A 22,983-nucleotide genomic window follows, 5' to 3' on the forward strand; every position below is an offset into this window, starting at 1 on the left:
TAGAAGCAGGTACTGAGAACTCTCAGCGCTGTATGTACAGAAAGGTGTGGTTTCAGATGGGTCATGAGAAGATGAGCACAATACGAGGACATCTGTGTTCAGGGTAAAACAATAATCAACACAGTCAACGGATTGAGCATGGTCTTTGGGCATGTCTGTCTTTGTACCATGGCTCTATGATTTATAAGCTATATATGGCCATGGGAAATGTCCTCAGCTCACTGAGGTTTTATTTCTTACATAAAATGTATTTATTTAATTGTAGGGTTGCTACAATGATTAAATGAGATGATATATGCAAAACACCACTGCACCTGGCGTAAAGGGCTCAAATATACTTTTTCTAATGGCTTTTCACACTAGAAACTTCATGTCACAAAAAGTAAGTGGTCAAATGACTTCAAAGACTAGAGGGAAAGGTTGCATAGGTGTTGTGAGAGAAAGCTCTTAGAAAAACCTATATGGCAAAAAAAAAAAAAAAAAAAACCCAGAAAAAAAGCCATTTATTTATACAAATAGAATAGCACAAAAAGAACTATGTCCAGAAGGCCTGAAGAAAGAGGAAAATGCTAGTTTTAAAAGTAAGACTGGATCACAAACTTATAGAATGCAACACTTATGTTCAGAAATATGATCTCATTCTTTCCCCTGAGGAGATGCTAAATCAATATCCATACCTCGCTAGAGCAACACATTTTTTAAAGTTTCTTTTCCTAACTGAGTAAAGACTTTATTTTAGGATTATCTGCCTGTGTAGCACTGGTCTTGGGTTGGTCTCACACACAGAGCCTCTTACTTTTCCAGAATGAAAATAAAACCACTCTTCCTCAGGTGCATATTAATCATGCTAAGCTATTCTTTAAAAGCAATAAACAATGCACACATGGTAATTAGGAGAGAATTATTTTTCATAGGAAAATAAAGTCTGGCTCCATATGTTTTGGATTCATGCTCCCAAAAATAAACCCACAATTCTCCATTCCTTTACCAAAAAAGAAAAAAATAATCATGTTTGAAAGAATATGGAATCCTGACATTTCGATTAACTTACATGTGTAACTATCCAAACATATTTCAAGAACTAGTTAATATTTAAGTATATTTCAAATATTTTAAATAGAAAAATCACATTTTATGGAAGGTAAACAAACCAAAACACCAAAAGGTCGAATCTGGAGGAACCTATGTTTTTATGACATACAAGTAGATTTTAAAGTTAGAAAGCTTTCTCTTATATCCAACATTTATTCTAAATTTATGCATGTAAAAATATCTGTAATGTCTACAAATGCCCAGGTGTTTACAACATTTAATAAATGAAAATGTTTGCAGAACTTCAGGCCCTTGGGCAGGACATAAAATTTAGACATATTTCCAACAAAGAACTGAAGAACTTCTTTATAACTAAGCCACTCATTTTGAAAATAAACGGATAACATGCTATTCATGAATTTTAAAATAAGGCAGAATCTGCGGTCTCAAACCACACCACACAAATAATTTTTTAATTATATCACATTCTATCAAATCAGATATATAGTTGCCTAAGATGTAATGGTTTCTTTGGTCCTAAAATTTAATGACTAAAATTTTTGTTTTAGTCTGTCAGAACATTCTTGCCCATATATATCTGTCCCCTTCCAGACCAAATAACCTCAAAACTATTGCAAACCCACATTTTTAACTACACGATAAAGGTTTTTATAACATGCCATTTTTCCAGGGCAATTATTTATAATATAAATAATATTTTAAATGTTTATTTGAATATGTTTAAATGACCATATATTTAGGTTTGATCTAACGAGTTTCTTATTGAATTTATCTTATATTTTAAAGAAATGTTTTTGCCAGATTGTCAAATTGCCACAATTGTACATAGCTTGGTATCTTTGAAGAGTAGTTCTGTATCTTGATTAAGGTAGCCTTTTTGGAATAAATAAATCTTAGCATTTTTACATTACACTTGAATTAAACATGAACTAGAGCATGTTTTCCTTTCATTAGTAAGCATTCATTTGCATATGTTGTTCTCGTGTGTTAGTTGCCAAACATGTAGTCAAATGATAAATAGATACTCATTGAGGAATTAAACTTTCCTACAGGGTGGTCTTGATATGAGTCAAAGCCAGAAAATTAATGCTTAGTTTCCAAAACACCTAATGCACACAAAAGTAATTAATTCTATAGCTGTGTGGGCTTTCAATTCTGCAAATTTATAATGTCTTCCACATTTTATTAATTGTTTACATAATCAAGGTATTATACTTTCTCACATCATTTACGTAGGATTGAGATACAAATGAGTTAATTTAATTGATGTAATCATTAATTACTGAATCATCTCAGTTTTGATCATTCTATTTATGAGGTAATTGCATGATGCCAACTGTTTTCCATTATTTTATAATTAAGTCCCATTTCTGCACACCCTCTGGTCCCATTAGCTCACCCTTCCAATTCCATCGAAGGAAAACGTATTAGCACATTGCACACTGCAGCTGATTCAGGTATTATAAGAAATTGACATTTACCAAGGAAAAACTAGCATGCATTATAAAAATAACAGTTTAAGTCACTACCATTAAATGAGACTTCACAAAAAAAAATGTCTGAATTGACAAGACTCAACTCCAAGAGACACAACTTCCAACCATCACAAGAAATCTACGAGAGACTCCTGTTGCAAGCACCCAGGAACCTCTATCCCGATTCGGTCTCTCTTAATGACACCAGCACTAGTCAATGTACAGTGCTGGGGATGTTCAATGGCACATCCACAGTCTTGGAGACTCAAATGCACGTATGAGATGCACTGCCCACACAAAAGGGACTAGGTGATAGTGGCTGTCATACCCCTGCAACTGTGGCCAGGTGTAGTGAATGTTGCTGATTGGCTCCATCTAATCCAGACATAATTCCATCATGATTCAGACATGATTAAGGACCAATTGTGGATATTGAGTAGAGGCCAGCTAACTGTAAGGAAACTCATGTAAATGGCATATGCCAATTGGTACTGCTGCTCTTAGAGAATTTATATCTAACAATAAAATCGTATTCAGTTGAATAAGTAAATATAAGGTCTACCGGAAAGTTCTGTCCGTTTTTGGAATAAAACAAAATACAAATTTTTCTTACCATCAATAAACTTTATTAAATAATATAATTGCCATTATTAATGATTTCTTGCCAGCGTGACGGCAATTTGTATATCCCATTTTTGAAAAATGTTTTATCTTTTGATGCGAAAAATTGAACCAGTGCTTGTGTTTGATATCTTCTTCATTTTTGAATTTTTTGCCCTTCAAAAAATTTTGTAAGGACAAAAACAAGTGATAGTCGGAGGGTGCTAAGTCCAGGGAATATGGTGGATGCGACAGACATGCTTCTGTAGCATTTCTTCCTTGTTGAAATTCGTAAAAATTACAGTGGTGTAAATGAACTTTATCAGTAGCCATTGGTATACTATCGCTTCACACATAAGACTAACGTGAATCAACTTTGTTTTAGTTAATTTGCTACATCAGTATGTATACATTAAGTGATAAAAAATAGAGAGGCACACATGCGCCAAATAAACGTGTGCTTACGTGTCGAAACTTGTGATAGAAACGGACAGAACTTTCCGGTAGATTTTATATAATATATAAAGTATAAGAAGGCATAATTAACATGTAGTCTCTAAAAGTTGTTTTATAATGAATTATATATAGCACAATGATAATGAATTATGAATAAATTAAATATAAATGGACTAGAATTATTATAAAATTATAATTCTCTCACATGATTTAATAAAATAAACCAGTTATTTACGTTTACATATTTACTTTAAGCGTAAATATCACAGAATGAAGTTTGAAAAGGCAACACAACCTAAGGAAACAATACACATAGTTTTGGCAAATTTTTAATAATACCTTTGTGTTCGTGAGAGAGAGACAGAGAGATGAGAAGCATCAACTTGTAGTTGTGGCACTTTTAGTTGTTCATTGTATAATCAATACATTTTGAAATATAACTTTGCTCATGACACTAAAAAAAAAACACCCCCAAAAAACCCATACATACACAACAACAACAAATGGTAACTGTGTGAGGTGATGGATGTGTGACTGTGGTAATCACTTCATAATATACATTAAGTGCTCACTTAACATCGATAGGTTCTTGCAAATTATGACTTTAAGTGATACAATGTATAAAGAAATCAATTTTCCCAAAGGTTAATTAGATATAAACAACAGTTAAGTTCCTATGGCATATTTTTTGTCACGAAACATCACCAAACTTATAAAGACCCAAACACTGCCAATATCCAAACGTGGAATAAATGTGAGCTGTGCATATCTTTAACAAAGATGAATAAAAACAAGTAAGATTGTTATTTTCCAACCAGGTGGGTGCCAGTCCAAGATTATAAACAGCATATGAACTTATCTCCTCTCATTCCTCAGATCCCATTACAATAGGAAGATACCAGTTAACAGGGGCAGGGTAAATGTAGAGCAGTGGGAAGAGCATGAGGCAGTTTATCGATGGGCAGACTGTTCCAACACAGTTCTAGGTGGTGGAAGGTCAGTGGAGGAGTGACGCAGACAGGGAAAAGACAAAACCCAGAATAACTATGAAGAGGCTCAGGAGGGAGTCTTTCTGCCTTTGAGAGCTTGGGCGGGGTTATGGACTCCAGGACTCCAGGTATGATGGGCAGCGGAGTACAGCAAAGGGCCGAAAACAGAAGCGTTTACTGAAAAGTCTGGTGCTGATTTCCCCCTCCTTACATTCGAATACACAGCAGCCAGGTGTTACCCCTCTAGGCAAAAAAAAAAAAAAAAGTAGAAGTTTTTTTGTGTGTATTTTCTAAATAAATTTAATACACTGTCTAGCATCAACAAAAGAAGTAAGTGTTGCTGTTGGAGCACAAGGAAGAAAACATTCTGAGCATCAGAGTTCCCCAGGGTAACGGCAGGGCTGGGAAGAAGACCTGGGCATGGCTCACTGGGCTTGATATAAGAAGGGAAATGTAATTAGTATCACTACTCATAATGAAGGGCAAACATGAAAAATGATTGAAATAAACTCCTACAAACTACTTTGTGAGGGTTCAGATTATATGTAGCTATGAATCCTCCCATGATTTGGTGACAGGCTATTACCTAAATGTTAAGGAAACTGAGTGAGTTATCAAAAACCTTCTCACACACACAAAAGATACTGATAGACTTCTGCTTCTAGTCATGACAGAGTAACATGGACTAGCTTTAACATCACTTGAAACAAGTAATTACCTATTTACAATAAGAACTAAAAAGCTGGACAAGTTTTTCAGACACTTCCCATCAACTAAGTAAGCAGAGGACATTGATTCCTGAGAGAGGGAAAACAAACAAGGTAAGCCCCATAACTGTCCCAGTTTACAGCCCAGGCAGATTTTCCAGGCTGTGTTACAGGGGAGAGGAAACCCAAACAGAATGAGGTGGAAACCCTGAGTTGGGGAGAGATACATGGAATCTAGCAAGGCCAAGAAGCGGCATTCAAAAACAGAGTCCTGAGAGAAGACAGCTGCACAGAGAATACCCTTCGTGTTTTCAGCTGAGTATTTAGGAGCATACATGACTGTAAAGAAATTACCTGAGGAAAGGAAAAGAACCACTTGAAAGGAGCAGACAGTCAGAGCTCGGACAGGTGCAGGGATATTTCATGTTCTAAACAGCCAGAAGGAAAAAACAAATAATTCAAGGAAACCTGGGTTCAGCATCTGTACAATGGCATCACCTCAGTAGTGGAGACAATTAGCCTTAGATTAAAGGTGATTCTGGTTTCAGCTAACAAGATTTAACATAAGACTTATAAAGATCAAACTGTCATTTAACTGCACTTCACAGAAGAAGTCAAGAATATTTATAGGAATATAATATTAAGCATCTAAAATGGTGAAAATCATAATGTTTGGAATTTAATGAAAAATTATCAGGCATGCAAAGAAGTAGGATCATATAAACCAAAATAAGAAGAAAAATAAATGAATAAACACAGTACCAGTACTGGCATAGATGACAGAATTGTCAGACAAGGACATTAAAACAATTACTTTAACTGTATTCCATATGCATAAGAATGTAGAAAAAAGAGTGAGCAGACTTGAAAGATTTGTAAAAGACCAAAATCTAACTCTTTGAGATTAAAAGAAGGCATACCTGGGATGGGTTAAACGCAGATTAGACATTGTAGAATTAAAGATCAGTGAACTTGAAGATATAGAAACTATCTAAAATATAATACAGAGAAAATAAAGAGTAAAAAAAAAAAAAAGGATGAAGAGCTCATTAGTGAGCTGTGGAACACTTTTAAGTGGCCTAATAATATACATACATATAGAGTCCCTAAAGGAGGAGAAAATATTGAAGACATAATACAAAAAAAAAAAAATTCCAAATTTGAAGAAATCTATAAAGCTACAAATTCAAGAGGCTCAACAAACCCCAAGCACAAGAAACAAAACTGCAATGAGGTATATTAGAATTAAAGGGCTTAAACCTACTGATAAAGAAAAAAATGTGACAAGCAACCAGGGAAAAAAAGGCACATTATATACGAAAGAACAAAATAAGAATAAGAGCAAGTTGTCATTGGAAAAATATAATTAAGACATAATATAATTAAGAAGACAGTGGAGCAGTATCATTAAAGTACTGGAGTGGGTGTCAGGGTGGGAATGGGGGTGGGGAAATCCCTCCAAACCTAAATTCCATACCCAGCAAAGATGTCTCTCCAAAAACGGGGGAGGGGGGCAATCCATTCCTAAAAATCCACAACTCTCTGCGGAAGTGGAGCCCAAGTGCACCTACCACACGCAGCCTGAATCTAGAGCGGCTGCTGGAAACGTCCCACGAGCAGCTGATGCAAACGTCGCAGGAGCAGCTGAGGCTGCGCTACAGAACTCAACAACCGCTGCCGCTGCTGCTGAACCCAGGCCTCTAGAAACCACACTCGCACTCGCTGCTGAGCGCCTGCGCAAGGCCACGAAAGCGACCCCGCCCACAGAGAAGCCCGAGGTGGTGAAGCTGCACCTGCTGCGTAACATGATCATCCTGCGGGGTGATGTTAGGCAGCATGGTGGATGTCTACAACGCCAAGGTTTCAACCAGGTGGAAATCAAGCCTGAAATGACCGACTGCAGCCTGGGTGAGTTCTCCATCACCTACAAGCTGGGGAAACCCAGCCAGCCCAGTACTAGGGCTGTGCTCTACTTTTGCATCATCCCTCTGGAGTGGCCAATAAAAGCACAGACTTATCTAATAATAATGATGATGATGATGGCAAAATAAAGACTTTTCAGATCTGCCAAAGCTGAAAATAAAATCATCAGAATTAAACACTCACAGGAAAACTAAGAAATGCAGAGCACCAGAAATGGTAAGTATGTGGGTAAATATAAAAGACTTATTTTTTAATCTCTCTAAAAGATAAATATCTGTCGAAAGAAAAAACAGTAACAATTATAACATATGTGGAGCATATGTACAAGCCTGGGAGGCAGAAATAAAAGTATACTGTTAAGGTTTTTATATTATAGGTGACATGGCATAATATTAACTGGAGATGTACTCTGATAACTTAAAGATACTCCAAACTGAAATGCAAGCACAAAAAGGAAAAAGTTACAGCTAATAAGCCAATAACAGAGAAGAAATGGAATAAATCAAAATAATCCAAAAGAGAAAAAATAAAAAGGGAATAAACAATAAATGGAACAAATGAAAAACAAGGTGATGGGTTTTTAACTGAACTGCATCAGAAATCACATCAAATGTAAAGGGTCTAAACACTTCACTTAAAAGTTTTAAGTTGTCACATTGACAAAAATAAGCAAAACCCAACTATACACTGCCTACAAGAAATGCAGGCTCCAGCTTACATCCTTAGTGTTAACTGTTGTATAACTCTAATGACTATACATAAAATTATTTTTCTCATCCCTTGCAGCTCTGTCCCCATGACTGCTTTTCTTTACAGCACTCATCATCTGCCAGACTGTTTGTTACTTTTCTCCCCCCCATAGCACATGAGCTCCACGAAACAGGTTTTGTTCACGGCTGTGCCCCCACAGCCCAGAGCAGGGTCTGGCATACAGCAGATGCCAACTTTTGAAAGAAAGACTGAATGAATAACTAGAAAAAACCCTACCGGAAGCACCCCCTCCCATTGTGTCACTGTATTTGAATTCTAACCAGTCTCTAATTTTTAAAAGATGGGTATTTATTATTTGGCTTTGTTGGCTGCCCTTCCACTGTGGAATCACACTTGATGGCAACGTCTCCTGAAATTCCTTAGTGATGTCCATTGTGTCATCCTTTCTGTTTAACAATTTAAAATTTTATAATGCAACTATTTATTCCATTTTTAAGTCCTTAAAAAGTATGAAGTCAACCACAAATGGCCGGTCAGCAGCATGTACTGTATGATGAGAGTGAATGAGAATCTTGTCACCAAAGAAGGACCTGTCATTCCTGTCTGGGTGGAGCTTACCATAGCCTAGATATTCAACTCTCAGGTCAGAAAAAAACTCAGAGTTATCAACAATGCACAAATGAAAATATAGTACCTAAGTGCAGGTTAGACGAGATGCAATGGCTGAAAGGCCATTTGAACTGGAATAATTCCTAGTTGAGTGAAAAGCCAGGATTTAAAGATCTATATGGAGGAGGCAGGAAAGAAGAAAGGATACTTGCAAAAGGAAATGACAGGTACATGAGTCTAACTTCATTAGTTACCTTGTCTATAAACTACATATACCATAAATTCGGCCTGTCATCTCTCCTTTCTTAGTTAACCATTATGCTTTCCCTTTAATGTATCACAGTCTATTTTGAATTCAGATGCTTCTGTACTTTAAGTAGCAGGGTGGAGTAATTTCAGAAACTCCTTCCGACTCATTCTCAGGTCTCAGCCGAAATGTCATTTTTACAGAGAGGCTTTTCCCAGTCACTTAACCTGAAATAAGTGCACCTTATTATTCTCCATCTTGGCATTTTTCATAGCTCTTACTACAATTAATAGTCATAAATTTGTGACCTTACCATCTGTCTTTTTCACTAGATTATTAACTACATAGAGGCAGGGTGTTTATATTTTTTCATTACAGTAAGTAGATTGCTTAACACAGTGCCTAGACACTTAATCTATATTTGTAGAAATGCAATGAAATAGTAGTGCCTAGTTCCACAAAGTCCAGAAATCCAAATAGAAAACTGATTGCAATGCCTCAAATAATTTTATTTCAAACCTTTACCAAATTTAAGTGGTGCTTACTTTGACACATACAAATGTGTATGAACATAACTACAAGAACATACATATATATAAATATATACAAACATAATTCAAATACATGGTAATATTTGGAGCTTTACCTATTCAATTTCAATTATTTCAAATACTTCATCTTTTACAATAACCCTACCATTCCCAAGAGTCTTTAATCTATCCGAGGTAAGGAATATAATCCTGGATAGGCCTGCAGTATGAGGGCTGGGTGGTCCTAGTTGCTCCTAGCCAGGGTGCCTTGGTGCAAATCAGAAGGAGCCACATGGTTGGGGAAGATACGACCTCTGCCTGGTGAGTGGAGCCCAAGCAGGATTTCAGCTCCTATTCACTGCCTCAGCCAGATGCCCTTGTTCAGGGCACCACCTGTATGTAGGTGGCAGTCCCGGATGGCGCCGCTCAGTGCTGGTGCGAACAGGACATGGTGATCTGGCCACCCAAATGCAGCTCCATCCCATATGACTAAAGAAAGACCTAATGTAATTTGACTGGGTAAGTTTGGCTGAATAGGGGGCCCTTCTTCTCACCACTTCTGATGATTCAGCTGAAGAGGGAGGTCTGCCTGGCGGAAGACCACCTTTCATGTTCAAGTGTGCAGATGGCTGTGCACCCTCCAAGTGGGCTTTCTAGGTTAATCTTAGGAAATAACCCAATGTTGACTCTTGATTCCTAAAAAACTATGCTGCCAATCTGGCTGTGGGTGAGCTTTGCAATTTCCCTCTGAAAAAAAAAAAAAAATCAGAAATTAGTTCACGTATATGACACTGCTTAGGGACTACTTGGAAATTCTCTCAGTGCACAGAACAAGCTCAGCTATTTGGTCAGTAACCCGGCTTATTGTCTGTCGTGACTGTCCTATTTCTGCAATTCTTTATAAACTCTCTGTATCTTGAAACTTAAGGTCATAGGTTAGAACAGCTGCGTAATTTTTTAAAACCAAAATTAATTTACCTTTAAGAGTCCTTAGTCTTGAAGGATAATCATAAGAAAGGCCTGTTTTGAAACTGCGAAGATGAATTCATCCCTCGGAGCAAGAGCACAAACTACTGAAATAATTTTTAGAGAGATTTTTATTTTGGAAAAAGAACCTAAAACTGATATTTGGGTATACAGCATTGGATAATGGAATGCAATCTAGACTGGGCCCCTGGGTGTTGGTTTTTAAACAACCTAATTAGATGAGGTTGTGTAAGTGATACAATCTTGATGGGGTTCATGTCTACATCTATTTATTAAATGAGAATTTAAAGTCTTTATAACTCTGTGCTTTATTTTATAAGTCCTCAAAGCAGGAAAAATGTCAGATAAAGCGTCTGTGCATCAGAAGACTCATTTGGAATCACATGTATTCAGGGTTCATGCATATACAACAGCCCTTGTAGAAATGGTAAATTTGTCATAGGGGGCACTACACTGAACTCAGGACTAAAACAAGTATTCCAGCAAGTTCTTTTCAGTTACTCTAATCAGTCACCTTTTTGGGGGGGGGGGGGGGCGGGGAGGGGGGGGGTGGAGAACCTAGCTCCACTAGTATATCCGGGCCTAGCAAGTGAAAGGGACAGAAGCCTCATCTAGCTGCAGTGCCCACTTGAACATAATTAGTTCAATCGGCTTTCAACCTCCACATCACCAACTTTCACGTTAGCTTGACGGAATCTATGTCCCAGAAGTGAAGCAAATCCAAATATGGAGAACATTTTTCCTCCATAGCCAAAACGGGAAAACTGCCTTATCTACTCTTCAAAATCTATCTAGCAGAATCTCCCCTATTCAATACTAAAGGGGCAAAAAGCACACTGCGTGCAATCCCTATGCCAACTTGCAGGGATCCCGAAAACGTCAAGTCACCACTCTTGATAACATACAAATCTTTTTACAAACTTTCTTTAGGAAGACTCTCTAACTGGGGTAAAGTGTAATTAATTTAGGTACACGTCCCGCTTCCGGATGTCAGCAAACCTGCTACGAATTCGCCCCCCCCCCCCAACCAGTGCCTCTGTATTGACACCCCAAGGGAAATCACTCCAGGATTTGTTTTTCTTTTTTATTGAAAAGGAAGCTGATTCGTGGCCAGCTTCTTCGCCTCTCGAACCTGTGTTCCCGTGTTGTGTGTGTGGGGGTGGGGGTGGGGGTCGCCAGCGGAGCCTGGCAGAGGTCCAGGGCACGGGGGGAGGGGGCCCTGCAAGGGGCGTCCCGGGCCAGCCCGCCCAGGCTCTCCCGCAGGCAAACTCTGCCGCGTACCCCACTCCACCCCACGCGCGCGCGCCCGTGCCGCTCCAGTCGCGCGCAGGACCTTAGGCGAGGATGGGCACCCTTCTCCGCACAGTCTTCAAACCATCACTACCTAGTCAGCGGCTCGCAGCATCTGGGATGCAACTTAAATCAGATCCCAAGGAGGATCGTAACAGACTCGAGCTTCACACTGAAAATCACGGGGGAACAGGGGGAGTCCTTGCAGGCCAGGAGCAAGAGAGGGGCCGCAGAGCTCCTTCCCGCGCCTCCAGCCCACTCGGCTCACCCTCCCCCGGAGCGAGGGGCGGGCCGGGGCCGGAGCCGGGGCCCGGGCCGGGGCCCGGGCCGGGGTGGGCTGGGAAGGCTCGGGAAGGGGGGCCCCTCCCTTCTCACCTCCCGTGGCCAACTCCTACTCACTTTCTCTCGGAGCCGCAACTCGGCCGCCTTTAGCCCGGGGTCGTGCGGAGGGGCCGCGGGCAGGAGCAAGAGCCGGCAGAGACTCTCGGGGCCGCGCCGTAGCCCCAGCGCGCCCGACCGGAGGAGCGGGGCCGTGGACGCCCCCCTCGGGCGCCCCGGTCCGGCGGGCGCGCTGTGCTTGGCGCCCGAAGGCTGGCTCCAAGAGCTCGGCGGGGCCTCCCACCTCGCCGCCGCCGCTGCGGCGGCCCGCGACCCCTCCCTGCGCATCCCGGAGGCCGCGGGGCCCGGGGGACGCGCTCGCGGCGGGGCCGCCCCCTCCCCTCCCCCAGCCCGGGCGGGGGCGCGCGAGAAGCGGTGACGTCAAGGGGCGCGCGGTGGCAGCACCTCCCCGCGCGCTAGTTAAAAAGAAGAAGAAAAGAGGGAACGAAACATGAGAGGTTGTGTGAGAAGCTGCAGCCGCCGGCAGAGGAGACCTCAGCATCATCTAGAGCCCAGCGCTGGCCCTGCGTTCGCCCGCCCCGCCGCCGCCGCCGCCGCTTCTGTTCCTGCTACTGTCTCCCCTAAACAACTCCCGTTATACGGACAAGTGAACCTCTGTGGCCGGCTTCTCCTCCTCTTCTTCCTCCTCCTCTTCCAAGTTCTTCTCCTCCCACTGCCCAGCTGCAGCAGAAAGCCCCTAGCCCTACTGACACTGGCACAGCTGTACAGGGTGTCATCCGCACAACTTTCTCTCGCTCCTCGGGCTCCCCCAAGCCATTGGACCCGTCGCTTCGGCTTTTATTTTTTGCAAAATTGCGTCGCCCCCACCACCTCCCTCTGCCTCGCGAGTGTCCCGCCGCCCCGCAGCCTCCTCCTGGAGCTGCGCCCTAGTGCCCCTGCTGGGCAGTGGCATTCCCCCCCAATCCGCCCGCGCCCAACCCCGGCCGCTCCGGGCAGGCGATGCTGAAGATGCTCTCATTTAAGCTCCTGCTGCTGGCCGTGGCTCTGGGCTTCTTCGAAGGAGATGCTAAGTTTGGGGAAAGAAGCGAGGGGAGCGGAGCGAGGAGGAGAAGGTGTCTGAATGGGAACCCCCCGAAGCGCCTGAAAAGGAGAGATAGGCGTATGATGTCCCAGCTGGAGCTGCTGTCTGGGGGAGAGATGCCGTGCGGTGGCTTCTATCCTCGGCTGTCCTGCTGCCTGCGGAGTGACAGCCCAGGGCTGGGGCGCCTGGATCACAAGGTAGGCACGCATCCGCCTCTGCACTGCGAGGTCGGCGTACCGGCTGGGTGGGGTTCCCTGCGGCTCCGGCAATGCTGGTGGCCGTAAGAAGGGCAACCCTTGTTTGAGGAGTTCTTTCTTGCTAACTTTTCTAAAGTGCTAGCGTGATTCCGTTTTGTGTTCCTCCGGGGTGCGCGGAGACCTCGCCCGCCCTCAAGAGTCCGCGGTTGGGATGCTTGCTGTGCAACACTTGTCTGTCTCAGAACAGTTTCTGTGGTACCTGCATTCGGGGCTGCGTAAATATTTTAAAAGAATCGCGATTAACAGTGTGTTTTGGATCGAATCGGCATTGGCTGCGGTGAAACTGTAAATTAAGGTGGCTGTGGTTTCCGGTTTATTTTTCTAGAGTAAAAAGATTTGTGCAGCTTTCTCCACGTGCTCGGTTAGGGAGAGGGTTGAATCGTAAAGGATGTTGAAGCATGGTTGGTTTATGAGCCTCAGCCCCGTCAGAAGGGGGTTGTCTAACGTTACAATCGTTAAAACAGCGAAAAGGGAATTCCTGGTACTGCAGTTGAGAACCCAAAAAACTGGCGAAAGATTCTGCTGGGGCATTTTTATTTGCCACAGAAAACGGAGCCAATTCTCCGTCTCTGTTTGTAATGTTTTGTAATGTTATCAATTCAGGCTTTCCAGGGGTATGTATCGTTGTCTAGGAAGACCTCTAGAGACTTGTTCCAGGAGTTCAGGGCATTTACATTTTCCTCGTGTTAGTAAGTTTAAACAGATATGAAATTGAGTAAAAAGTATTGGTTGAGTAAAAAGACAAGCTTATTTTTGAGCTTGCTACATTTTTCGTGCCATGGGATGCAGTAATGTAGTAATGTGTCTACTGTACCCCAAAGACAGACTGGGGGGGGTCGCGTCATTAACAATCGCTGCACGTGAAATAAACAATCAGGTGTCTTTGCTCCCTCTCCTTTTCCTCATTTTAGGTTTAATTAAGAATTCCTCTGTTACAACACTGCAGTTGTCAAGGTCTGAGAGACTCTTGGAAAACTTGTGCTTCAGTCTTGCTGGCCCAAGAATAAAAAAATTAAAAAAAAAACACCCTGGCTGAATCTAATTTTTATGCTCAGTTCACGGTAGATTTCACTCTATTCTCATGTAAACAGCTCCTACGAATCAACATATGTGTCTGGGTGGTATCTCTCACTTTGTTTTGTAACAAAAAGCCATATTGCATCATTTAATTTGCTCAAGTCATGCAAATAGGAAAAAATCAATAGGACAAAAAGGGGTCGACTTATCCTCCTCCCCACTAAACTGCTGCCCACACACAGAGTCCTGTTGCTTATGGCAAAAGAATAACAACAACACCATTGTGTTTGTTAGTTGGTTCACTAATGGGTGAAACTAGAGAACATCATTCTCTTTCAGTCCCAAGCTCTGTCCAAATGTTCATGCCTTTTGAGGGAGCATTTGTCCAACTCCCTCTGTTCCCAGATGAGTGAGAACTGCCTTGCTGCCGGTTTTCAGCTGCAGCTCGCTCTTTATTCTTACCATATGCAGCAGGAGTTTGAGAGGCAGGGAACAGATATTCCAGCATTTTGTTCAAAACAATGTCATTAAGCTTCTGTGCTGTAATTGAATTAAATTACAGAGTAGCTACATTCACATCATCTGCAGGGTTTTACCAGGATCCCAAAAGAGCCAGGACATGAAGAGTAAGGTTTAGAAATATCTTCTATTAAGTCTCCCTGTGTGCAATGTATACTGTGAGTACACCCATGATCTGCAGAACCCTTCCATACTGAACAGGAACATGAGGAATGAAAACTGTTCTTCACCAAATGTAGTGGAGATTAGGGTGTGTGCGTGGGGGGGGGGGGTACTGATGGGAGTTAAAATCCTTAAGTGAAGTTATATTGTTATTTTTTTTAAATCATTCTTTAGGAAGCAATCTACCACATTAACTATCCACATTACTTTCTGTGTTACATGCTTCCAATCTCCAACAAAACCCTACTCGTTTGAGAAATGTGTCTGAATTAAATTCGGTACACTAGACTTTGCTGGTTTCATTACAAATGGTTTATAAACCAACAGTACTCAAATTGTTTAAATTAGAGATTTGATACAGCTATGCCTATGAATTCTTGACCTATTTTAGCTCTTAAGTTTTAATAGTTTTTAAAACATGTTATTTTATAATAAAATTCACTGTTTCTCCTATTCCTAAGCTTTTCTGATTTATAATATATATCACAGTCTTATTTCATAATGCATGTACAGGACAGATGACGATTATTTAAAAAAAACCCTTTTTTGTTTATGAAAAAAAAAATCCCCCCCCCCCCCCAAGAGAGTTCTGCAACTTTTCAAGAAACTACAGGAGTAGCCTTTTCCTCTGGGAAGAAACTTCATAGGCAAATGCATAGTGGAAAACTAGGTAGGAGTATTGAGCATGCTCAGCTGTTAAACACTAATACAATTGGTGATCTTTACACGACGTGGATTATCAGTTTCCAGACTAACATATTTTCTTTCATGTAATGTACTAGCATTGAGTTCAGTTCTTTACCCATGGTATTATGCTTTTAAGTTTCTGTACATTTTAATAGTTTTGTCTATTATAACAAGATGGCTAACTACAGTTATAAATAATTCTTGCCAAAATTTAGAAAGTTATACAGTCTTAACAATATTTTTGCAGCGCCTAAATACAACATGCTAAAAAGATCTAATTCCTATTAGCCAAATTGAATTGGCAACCAACTGAAATACCCCCGTTTCTAAAACTTAACTTGTAGCCACAGAAGCATAGAAGATCTCTCTACCTTGGGTGGTTTCACAGCCAAAGCTGTCAAGGAATGGGTGAAAAGTAATTGTTTTCAAGTGTGCCCTTTTACAATCATTTGTTTGCTCTGGCTCTTTCAGGGACAAAGGCTATTGTTGAACACATCCAACTAAACAAATAACTCATCCTGGGGTCCCTTTAACAGCTGCCTTAGTACAATGATCTATTTACATATTAGCCTAAAATTGAAACTGAACTCTTTAATGACATAATCCAGCTCTATAGTCCAGAGACCCATGTGTTTCTACCCAACAGCTGAAGAACCTTGTAGGCATATGATTTTTAGAAATTACTTTTTATGTACTAAGTGATGTTAAGGTGACATCTTAATATACTGTCATGTATTTCCCCCTTTTGTCCACTCATCAGACCCATGTGGGGGCCTTTTTATCCTCTTTGTTCAGTTACTTGATAAATAAAGAGAAATACAGAAGGTCTCTGTCACCCATTTTACTATTTGTTGATAAGCTGTAGTTGTAGGCCACACTTCACTGTGTATTCCAGGATTTATCTTACCTTTCTCCTTTCTTCTATGGATTATGTTTTCATGTGGCTAAAGATTAAAGGATGACATGCCAGATGTTATAAATTAGTCAGCAACAGCCACAATCATTATGAGGAATGCTGTAATGATGTTTTGAAGTTTTACATGATTTCCAAAGTATATTTAGTTTAAACCACTATAATTTGATGGTTTCGTATATGACTTTTAAAAATCGAAACAGGAAATTAGCTTAAATTTCTTTTTAAGATTGATGACATTGCCAGACATAAAGTTAAGGGCCTATATAGACAGACACGTAAGCCGACAAAGAAAAAAAAAATACCCTACACACACACACACACACACACACACACACACACACACACACACACGGCAGTATACAGCTGTGTAAAACAGTGTTGCAGCTCGGTCTGAGTCAGTTTAATTGACTTCAGTAAGACTATTGGTTCATTGAAACCAAAGCCAGAATGATGGCTCTATCTATCTTCAAATGGGTATTTACACTGCAGACCTCACACAGAGCAAAATGTTACCATCCTGCTGGGCCAGAACAGCATGAAACTTTACAAAGAATAATATTCTACTTGATTTCAGATAATTTATTGAATCCTATTTCTGAAACTTTTGATGGGAGATCTTGTGGCCAGGACACATTCCAAAAATTGTAAAAGACAAAATTCTTTAGGCACTACACTCAAGCTCTTCCTGGATAGCAGCTGGGAGAGTACATGGGGATCATTTTGTTTCAACTATAAAAAAAATGGAAGCATGCATAGTCTCCATAAAACCAAAGGTAATTCCAAGGCAGTTTTTAGCCAGCCAAAGAGGTGGTTTTAGCATCCTGCAGTTGTTTTGTTGTTAGAGGACTGCCATCTGATAAACAAACAGAACAAAGTAGAACAGCATTAATATTGAATAGATCTGGTGATGTCCGCCAGAGTATAGACAATAAGAGACATTTAAAACATTCTTGGAATGCAAATTCTAAGTGTCTGGTATGTTTAGAAAACTTGAACCATTTAAGCAATTGCCATTTAAATAAATTGATAAAAATTACAATGTAACAATAATTGTGATTAAAAATGGCTTCTGAGTATTGTAGATAGTTATAATATATTGCATATTTTATTTTCTGAAACCGGGAAACTTCTATAGAATTTTTAATGTCTGTATGCTAAAATTTCAGCATGCTTGTATTCAACTATTTTCTTGTATTTGCTTTGCTCTTTCAGATCTAAACTTTGTGATTATATAGACTAGCTTTATCCTAAAAAACTGAAGCCATATGATGTACTCAAATTAAAACCTCAACTTGTGAATGAAATATTTGCTTTATGCAGTTATCTAGAGATTAAAATATTAACTTAAGTTCACAGCTCTAAAGAAATGATTTAGTAAAAACATAGTTATGTAAATTTGGAAAAAGTACAAAATTCAATCCTATTATGGTATATTTTAATATGAAAAATCAGTTATTGATTTAGACAGTATACTACATTTCACATCTCAGCTATTGTGCTGATATATTGTTCCTCTATATTTATTAGATGGACTCCTAAAGTCAGTTTTTAAAAGTTAGTACCAGTCACCGGGACCTAACTAACCTCAATGAATTAATGACTCCCAAATTGGTCTTATTGAAATAAAAGATATAATACTATACAAATAAAGATAAAAGTATGCCTTTTCCCAATAAACCTTACTAAATACTATACAAAAGCACTATTACTAGACTCTTGTGTTTATCCATGCATATAACATACCTGAGGATCTAGTTAGAAAGTTTTTCCTGGCTAAGATCTAATGAATAATAAATATTAGTCTTAAACCTGTTTGATTCAGCTTCAGGTATTATTTTTATAGAGATTTTTTCCTCCTTTAGAAAACGTTCCTCATGCAATCTGTAGATGAAAATTAATTAAAAAAATAAAAAAATGTAATTCAAGTTAACATCTTTGAGAATATCATATTGAGAATTTCAGGAGAAATAGATTTTTACTTGAGACACAAATAAACCATGTTTTTATTTAAAAAATTCTGCTTTACATGCAGTTGGATAAAGGTATTTGGAATTTTAAAGTTAAATATCAGTCAGTGTACACTTTGAAAGCAGTGTAAAGTGGTGAAGGGTTAAAGGGTCTAAATATAATTGTCATTTCATTTTTTACAATTGAAAGACAGATGGACCACTGGATTTGCGAGAGTAAGAAGACTTTTGTCCATCCTTACCCTTGGCTCTCCCCTCCTGTACAAGAGAGTACTTGTATCCTTATAAAGGCATTCTCTGTTGTCACATGGTAATTCTTTTCTGACAAATGCATTGGCTAAACAATACTTTTCTACTTATATGATTACAAAAAAAAAAAAGAGTTACAGAACCTAACGTCACGTAACTAAAATGTTTATTTCTGATTTATGGCTTTCAGATATTTTCTGTGACCAACAACACAGAGTGTGGGAAGTTACTGGAGGAAATCAAATGTGCACTTTGCTCTCCATATTCTCAGAGCCTGTTCCACTCACCTGAGAGGGAAGCCTTGGCAAGAGACCTAATGCTCCCTCTGCTCTGCAAAGACTATTGCAAAGAATTCTTCTATACTTGCCGGGGCCACATTCCAGGTAAAGATGCATACACTAACTAAACTACTGCAGAATAGCCTTCCAAGATATCTTCTCTGAAACGCTCACATGCACGCATGTAAAACTTCTCTCATCTTTCAAAATACCGATTCTTTCCTCCGAAGTAACCTTTTCAAGTTTGTCATCTTATATTGCTGCTAAAAGGGAGTACTGTCATTTCAGTCCACAGCAGTATGTTAGTTTTGTTGAAATGTTCCCCATGTTTTTCTGTTAAACACTAATACAGCTGGTGGTCTTGACACATGGATTATCGGTGCAAATTTCTTGTTGGTGTCTTCTTTACCCATCCATGTTGGTATGAAGACAGCCTCCTCCTCTACACAGCTGACACATAAATGCAGACTGTCTACTGACTTTTAAAGTATATCCTTAAATAAAATACAGTTCAAAAATAAGTAAATAAATAAGTAAGTAAATAAATCAATGCCTTACAAAGCTCATTCACGTATAATGACTAATTCGCTCTTCTAGAAAGGTAGGGAGGAAAGGTGGAGTCATCTCCAGTCGACAGATGACAACTGAGCCTCAGGAGACTTTAAATGCCTTAACCAAAGTTGTACAGTAAGAAAGTAACAGGGTACATATGGAAGTTCTTAATGCTTACAGTACTCCAAATATACCTGGTCACTATCATGTTTTGGACCCTAATAAACATATAGATTCTTGGGCGTTGATTAATTTTACCATCGAAAGTTTGTAAATTTTGGTTGTTGGTTTAGTTGGAAGAATCAACATAGAGGTAGAAAAGAATTTAACGAGACAGATTTTGTTTAGTTAGGCAGAGTCACACACAAACAAATCTACTGAAGCTAACAGTTTATAAAACTAAATGGCATTGAAGGAAAAGAGAACCCTTAAGAACTCTGGGGTTCACTTGGAGAAGTCTTTTCTAACTGCTCTGCACATTTCATTTTTTCTCTGACCCAGAAAAGTGTAGATTATTTTTTTTTTGTATCTTTTCATAGAGCGCTCTTAATAACTTAAGAAAACATTTGGACTAGAGTTGCTTGCTTCCTTTGGTGTACGTAACATGCACCTAAACCCATTCAATGTGAAAATATTATTATTGTCTTTATAAACTACAGCCATGTTGCTGGGCTCTTCTTAAGCCAGCTGTTTCTTCCTCTTTATCACATTCCCCAAAGCAAAGTAGAATAGGTCACGGTTGCCTAGGTGGCCTGTCCAGAAGTGATAACAGATTAGGACCCATAAAGGTTTGCTGCAAATTTCAAGTCTTGAAGTTTGGCCTTTACCACCGTTAAGTTGAAAGTGATATCAACACTTAGCATTTTCATCTACCTCTATCTACTTGAGATAAAGACAACCACACTGGGTTCAGCATCTCATCTGTGGGGGTCTTCCTGTATCTGAAGTTATTTTAGCTTCCAAAACAAACAACAGAAAGCGATATCCACTGTGAGAAAGAGCCCAGCAAACAGCTCAGGAGCCAGAACAGCAAGCACCTCACTCCCCAGATCAACATATGTGGTGACGAATGACAAATTTATTTTTCTACAAAGTTTGTATATATGTAAAACTGCTGAAGTGCATCAAGATGTCAAGTGCTTTTGGTGGCCACCCAGGCTGCCTTGAAAGATAACCAGATGAAAGCGCCCCTCCAGAGGTGGATGGAGCAACCAGGGTGCTTTCCAGGGACAGGCTAGCCGGCTTTGGCAGCTAGCAGAAGGGACTTCCTCTGGGTCCCTCAGATGCTAATAATGTCTCTAATTACCTGTCCCCAAAGTAAGCTGCAATAACACACTCTGTGTTATTTACGTTGGGTCAATTTGTTAGCCAGATTGATCCTTGGCATGTAAGTTACCGTGTCCTCAAGTGTGACGAATAAGATGGTCTTCCTGTCCTCAGCCCTTCCTTGCTCCAACCCAGAAATCTCTTTAGAATTCTAGAATACTGATTTCTCAGAAATTGCTCGAAAAGCAAGCTTGTAATATTTTTACCTTCTTAAGTCTATTTAATGACATGGTTTACTTTTCTCTGAAGTTCAAAATGGTAAAAACAAACAACAGTTACTTTGTGATTCTTTTTTTTATATATATAAGAAACTAATCAATCTATTTTGATGGTCTTCATTAATACCTTCATCTTTCTGCAAATCAAAAGTGGTAAGAAGAAGGTACCTGAAGGAAGGTGTTTTGTTAAGGCAAGTGCTGAAAGGGGTTGAAAGTAATGCCAGAGACATCTTCATGTCTTCTTCCTTTGCCCAGTGTGTAAAGAAATAAATACATACATGATCTACCCCTTCGCTTCACCCTCACGGCTTTAAGAACACACTGGTCACTCAGGCAGGAATACACGTGCCCCTGAAAGATAGTTACTTTCTAGAAACTTCAATTCAGAAATATTAATGGTCTGCTGACTATCCCAAGCATGAGAAAAGAAGGTAAGGTAAAAATCACTATAGTGAGGATACACCCGTGTTTTTTTAATTAGAATCTTCTCCAGTTGTGAATTTACTTTGGGAGGTGAATTCTTAAAACTTCTAAACATACCAAAATCACATTAAAATAAACAAACAAAAAACCAGCAGAAGCTCCTTTCTGAACACCACAGGTCTCCTGCCAGGATGATGGTGCCCGCCATGGGTGCTTTGCTGCTAAGTGAGCACACTCTTGGAAGGTGGTCATTTCCGCACTCTGAAAGCCTTGCTTCTTCCATTATACTCGTTATCAAAATGATTTTTATCACTCTTCGAGCATCATCGGTAGGTTACTGCAGCGTGAAATGTCTGTGCACAATTAGTTCAATTGGTTTAATCCCGTTGTTAATGAGACCAAGGTCAAGGATTTGATTCCACTGAGTTTCTCTGGTCCACGGCCACTTTTGACCCCCCAGTCAGATACTTTACATATGTGTTTTATTAGTCTGATTATCTCACACAGCAAACCAGAGGGAAGGGGCGGATACATCAGATCTACTAGAAAAATACTGGCGTGCAGACCTTACTGCCTGTGGTGTTTTATTTCCCGTTTTGTCCTTATCATGATGAACACCACATGTAATGTGGAAAAATAACTCTCCTCTCGCATACATGCTGAGAGAAAAGCTAGAGCTTAGAATTCTCCACCGAGAATATTTATTTACGTGTCAGTGTTTTATAGGGTGCCTCGTGGTATAGTAGGGCTGGGTTCAGGATCGGGAGAATTGTTTCAACTCCAAGATAGTTGATAAGTTATTGGGAGTTTAAACAAAAAATACAGCTGCTGGAAGAACCAGTGAACTCCCATCATGATCCGAGGTGAGCGAAACACTCACTATGATAACACGCTGTTCGGTCTCATCTTCCAACAGAAGGGTGCCACTTGGTCAAGTACATCTTCGCTGGCAATCAGTGGTAGCTCTGTGTTCTGAACAAGGTCCCTTCAGCTCTTCCCAGCAAAATATATCTTAGTCATTGTTGTCCACAAAATTGGATCATTTAGGTAAAGTATTAATTAGAGTGTTACATGTTTCAATTCAACCATCATGACTGTAAGAAAACAATGCCCATATTTTTATGTAAAAGTCCTCTGACTTTGCTCTCTCCTTCACACTTAGATGATTCTGTGTGTCCACATTCTGTAAAAAGCTTGGAGTCATTCATTGTTAACCTTCTGGGGCTTTTTTCCTTTTTTTTTTTCTTTTTTATTGAATTTATTGGGCTGACGATTCTAGAATACATCATCTGTATATTGCATTGTGTGTTCACCACCCCAAGAGAAGTCTCCTTCCATCACCATTTTTCCCCTATACGCTCTTCTACCTGTTTTGTTTTTAATTTGCTGAAAAAATTGTGGTACCTCTGGAGCTA

General features: G+C 39.9%; 1 protein-coding gene across 1 annotated transcript in view; it reads left to right on the forward strand.

Annotated features, from left to right (window-relative positions):
- The first annotated feature begins 12,409 nt into the window (after positions 1-12,409).
- HHIP (hedgehog interacting protein) overlaps positions 12,410-22,983 on the forward strand; it is an 85,581-nt gene continuing 75,007 nt past the window's right edge. Inside the window, exons 1-2 of the mRNA XM_066385877.1 lie at positions 12,410-13,194; positions 18,962-19,154. Coding sequence (XP_066241974.1) covers positions 12,916-13,194; positions 18,962-19,154 — 472 coding nt within the window. The 5' untranslated portion in view covers positions 12,410-12,915. The remainder of the gene's footprint in view (positions 13,195-18,961; positions 19,155-22,983) is intronic.

Source organism: Saccopteryx leptura, chromosome 1, assembly GCF_036850995.1.
Source record: "Saccopteryx leptura isolate mSacLep1 chromosome 1, mSacLep1_pri_phased_curated, whole genome shotgun sequence".
In the NCBI taxonomy this organism is placed as follows: domain Eukaryota; kingdom Metazoa; phylum Chordata; class Mammalia; order Chiroptera; family Emballonuridae; genus Saccopteryx; species Saccopteryx leptura.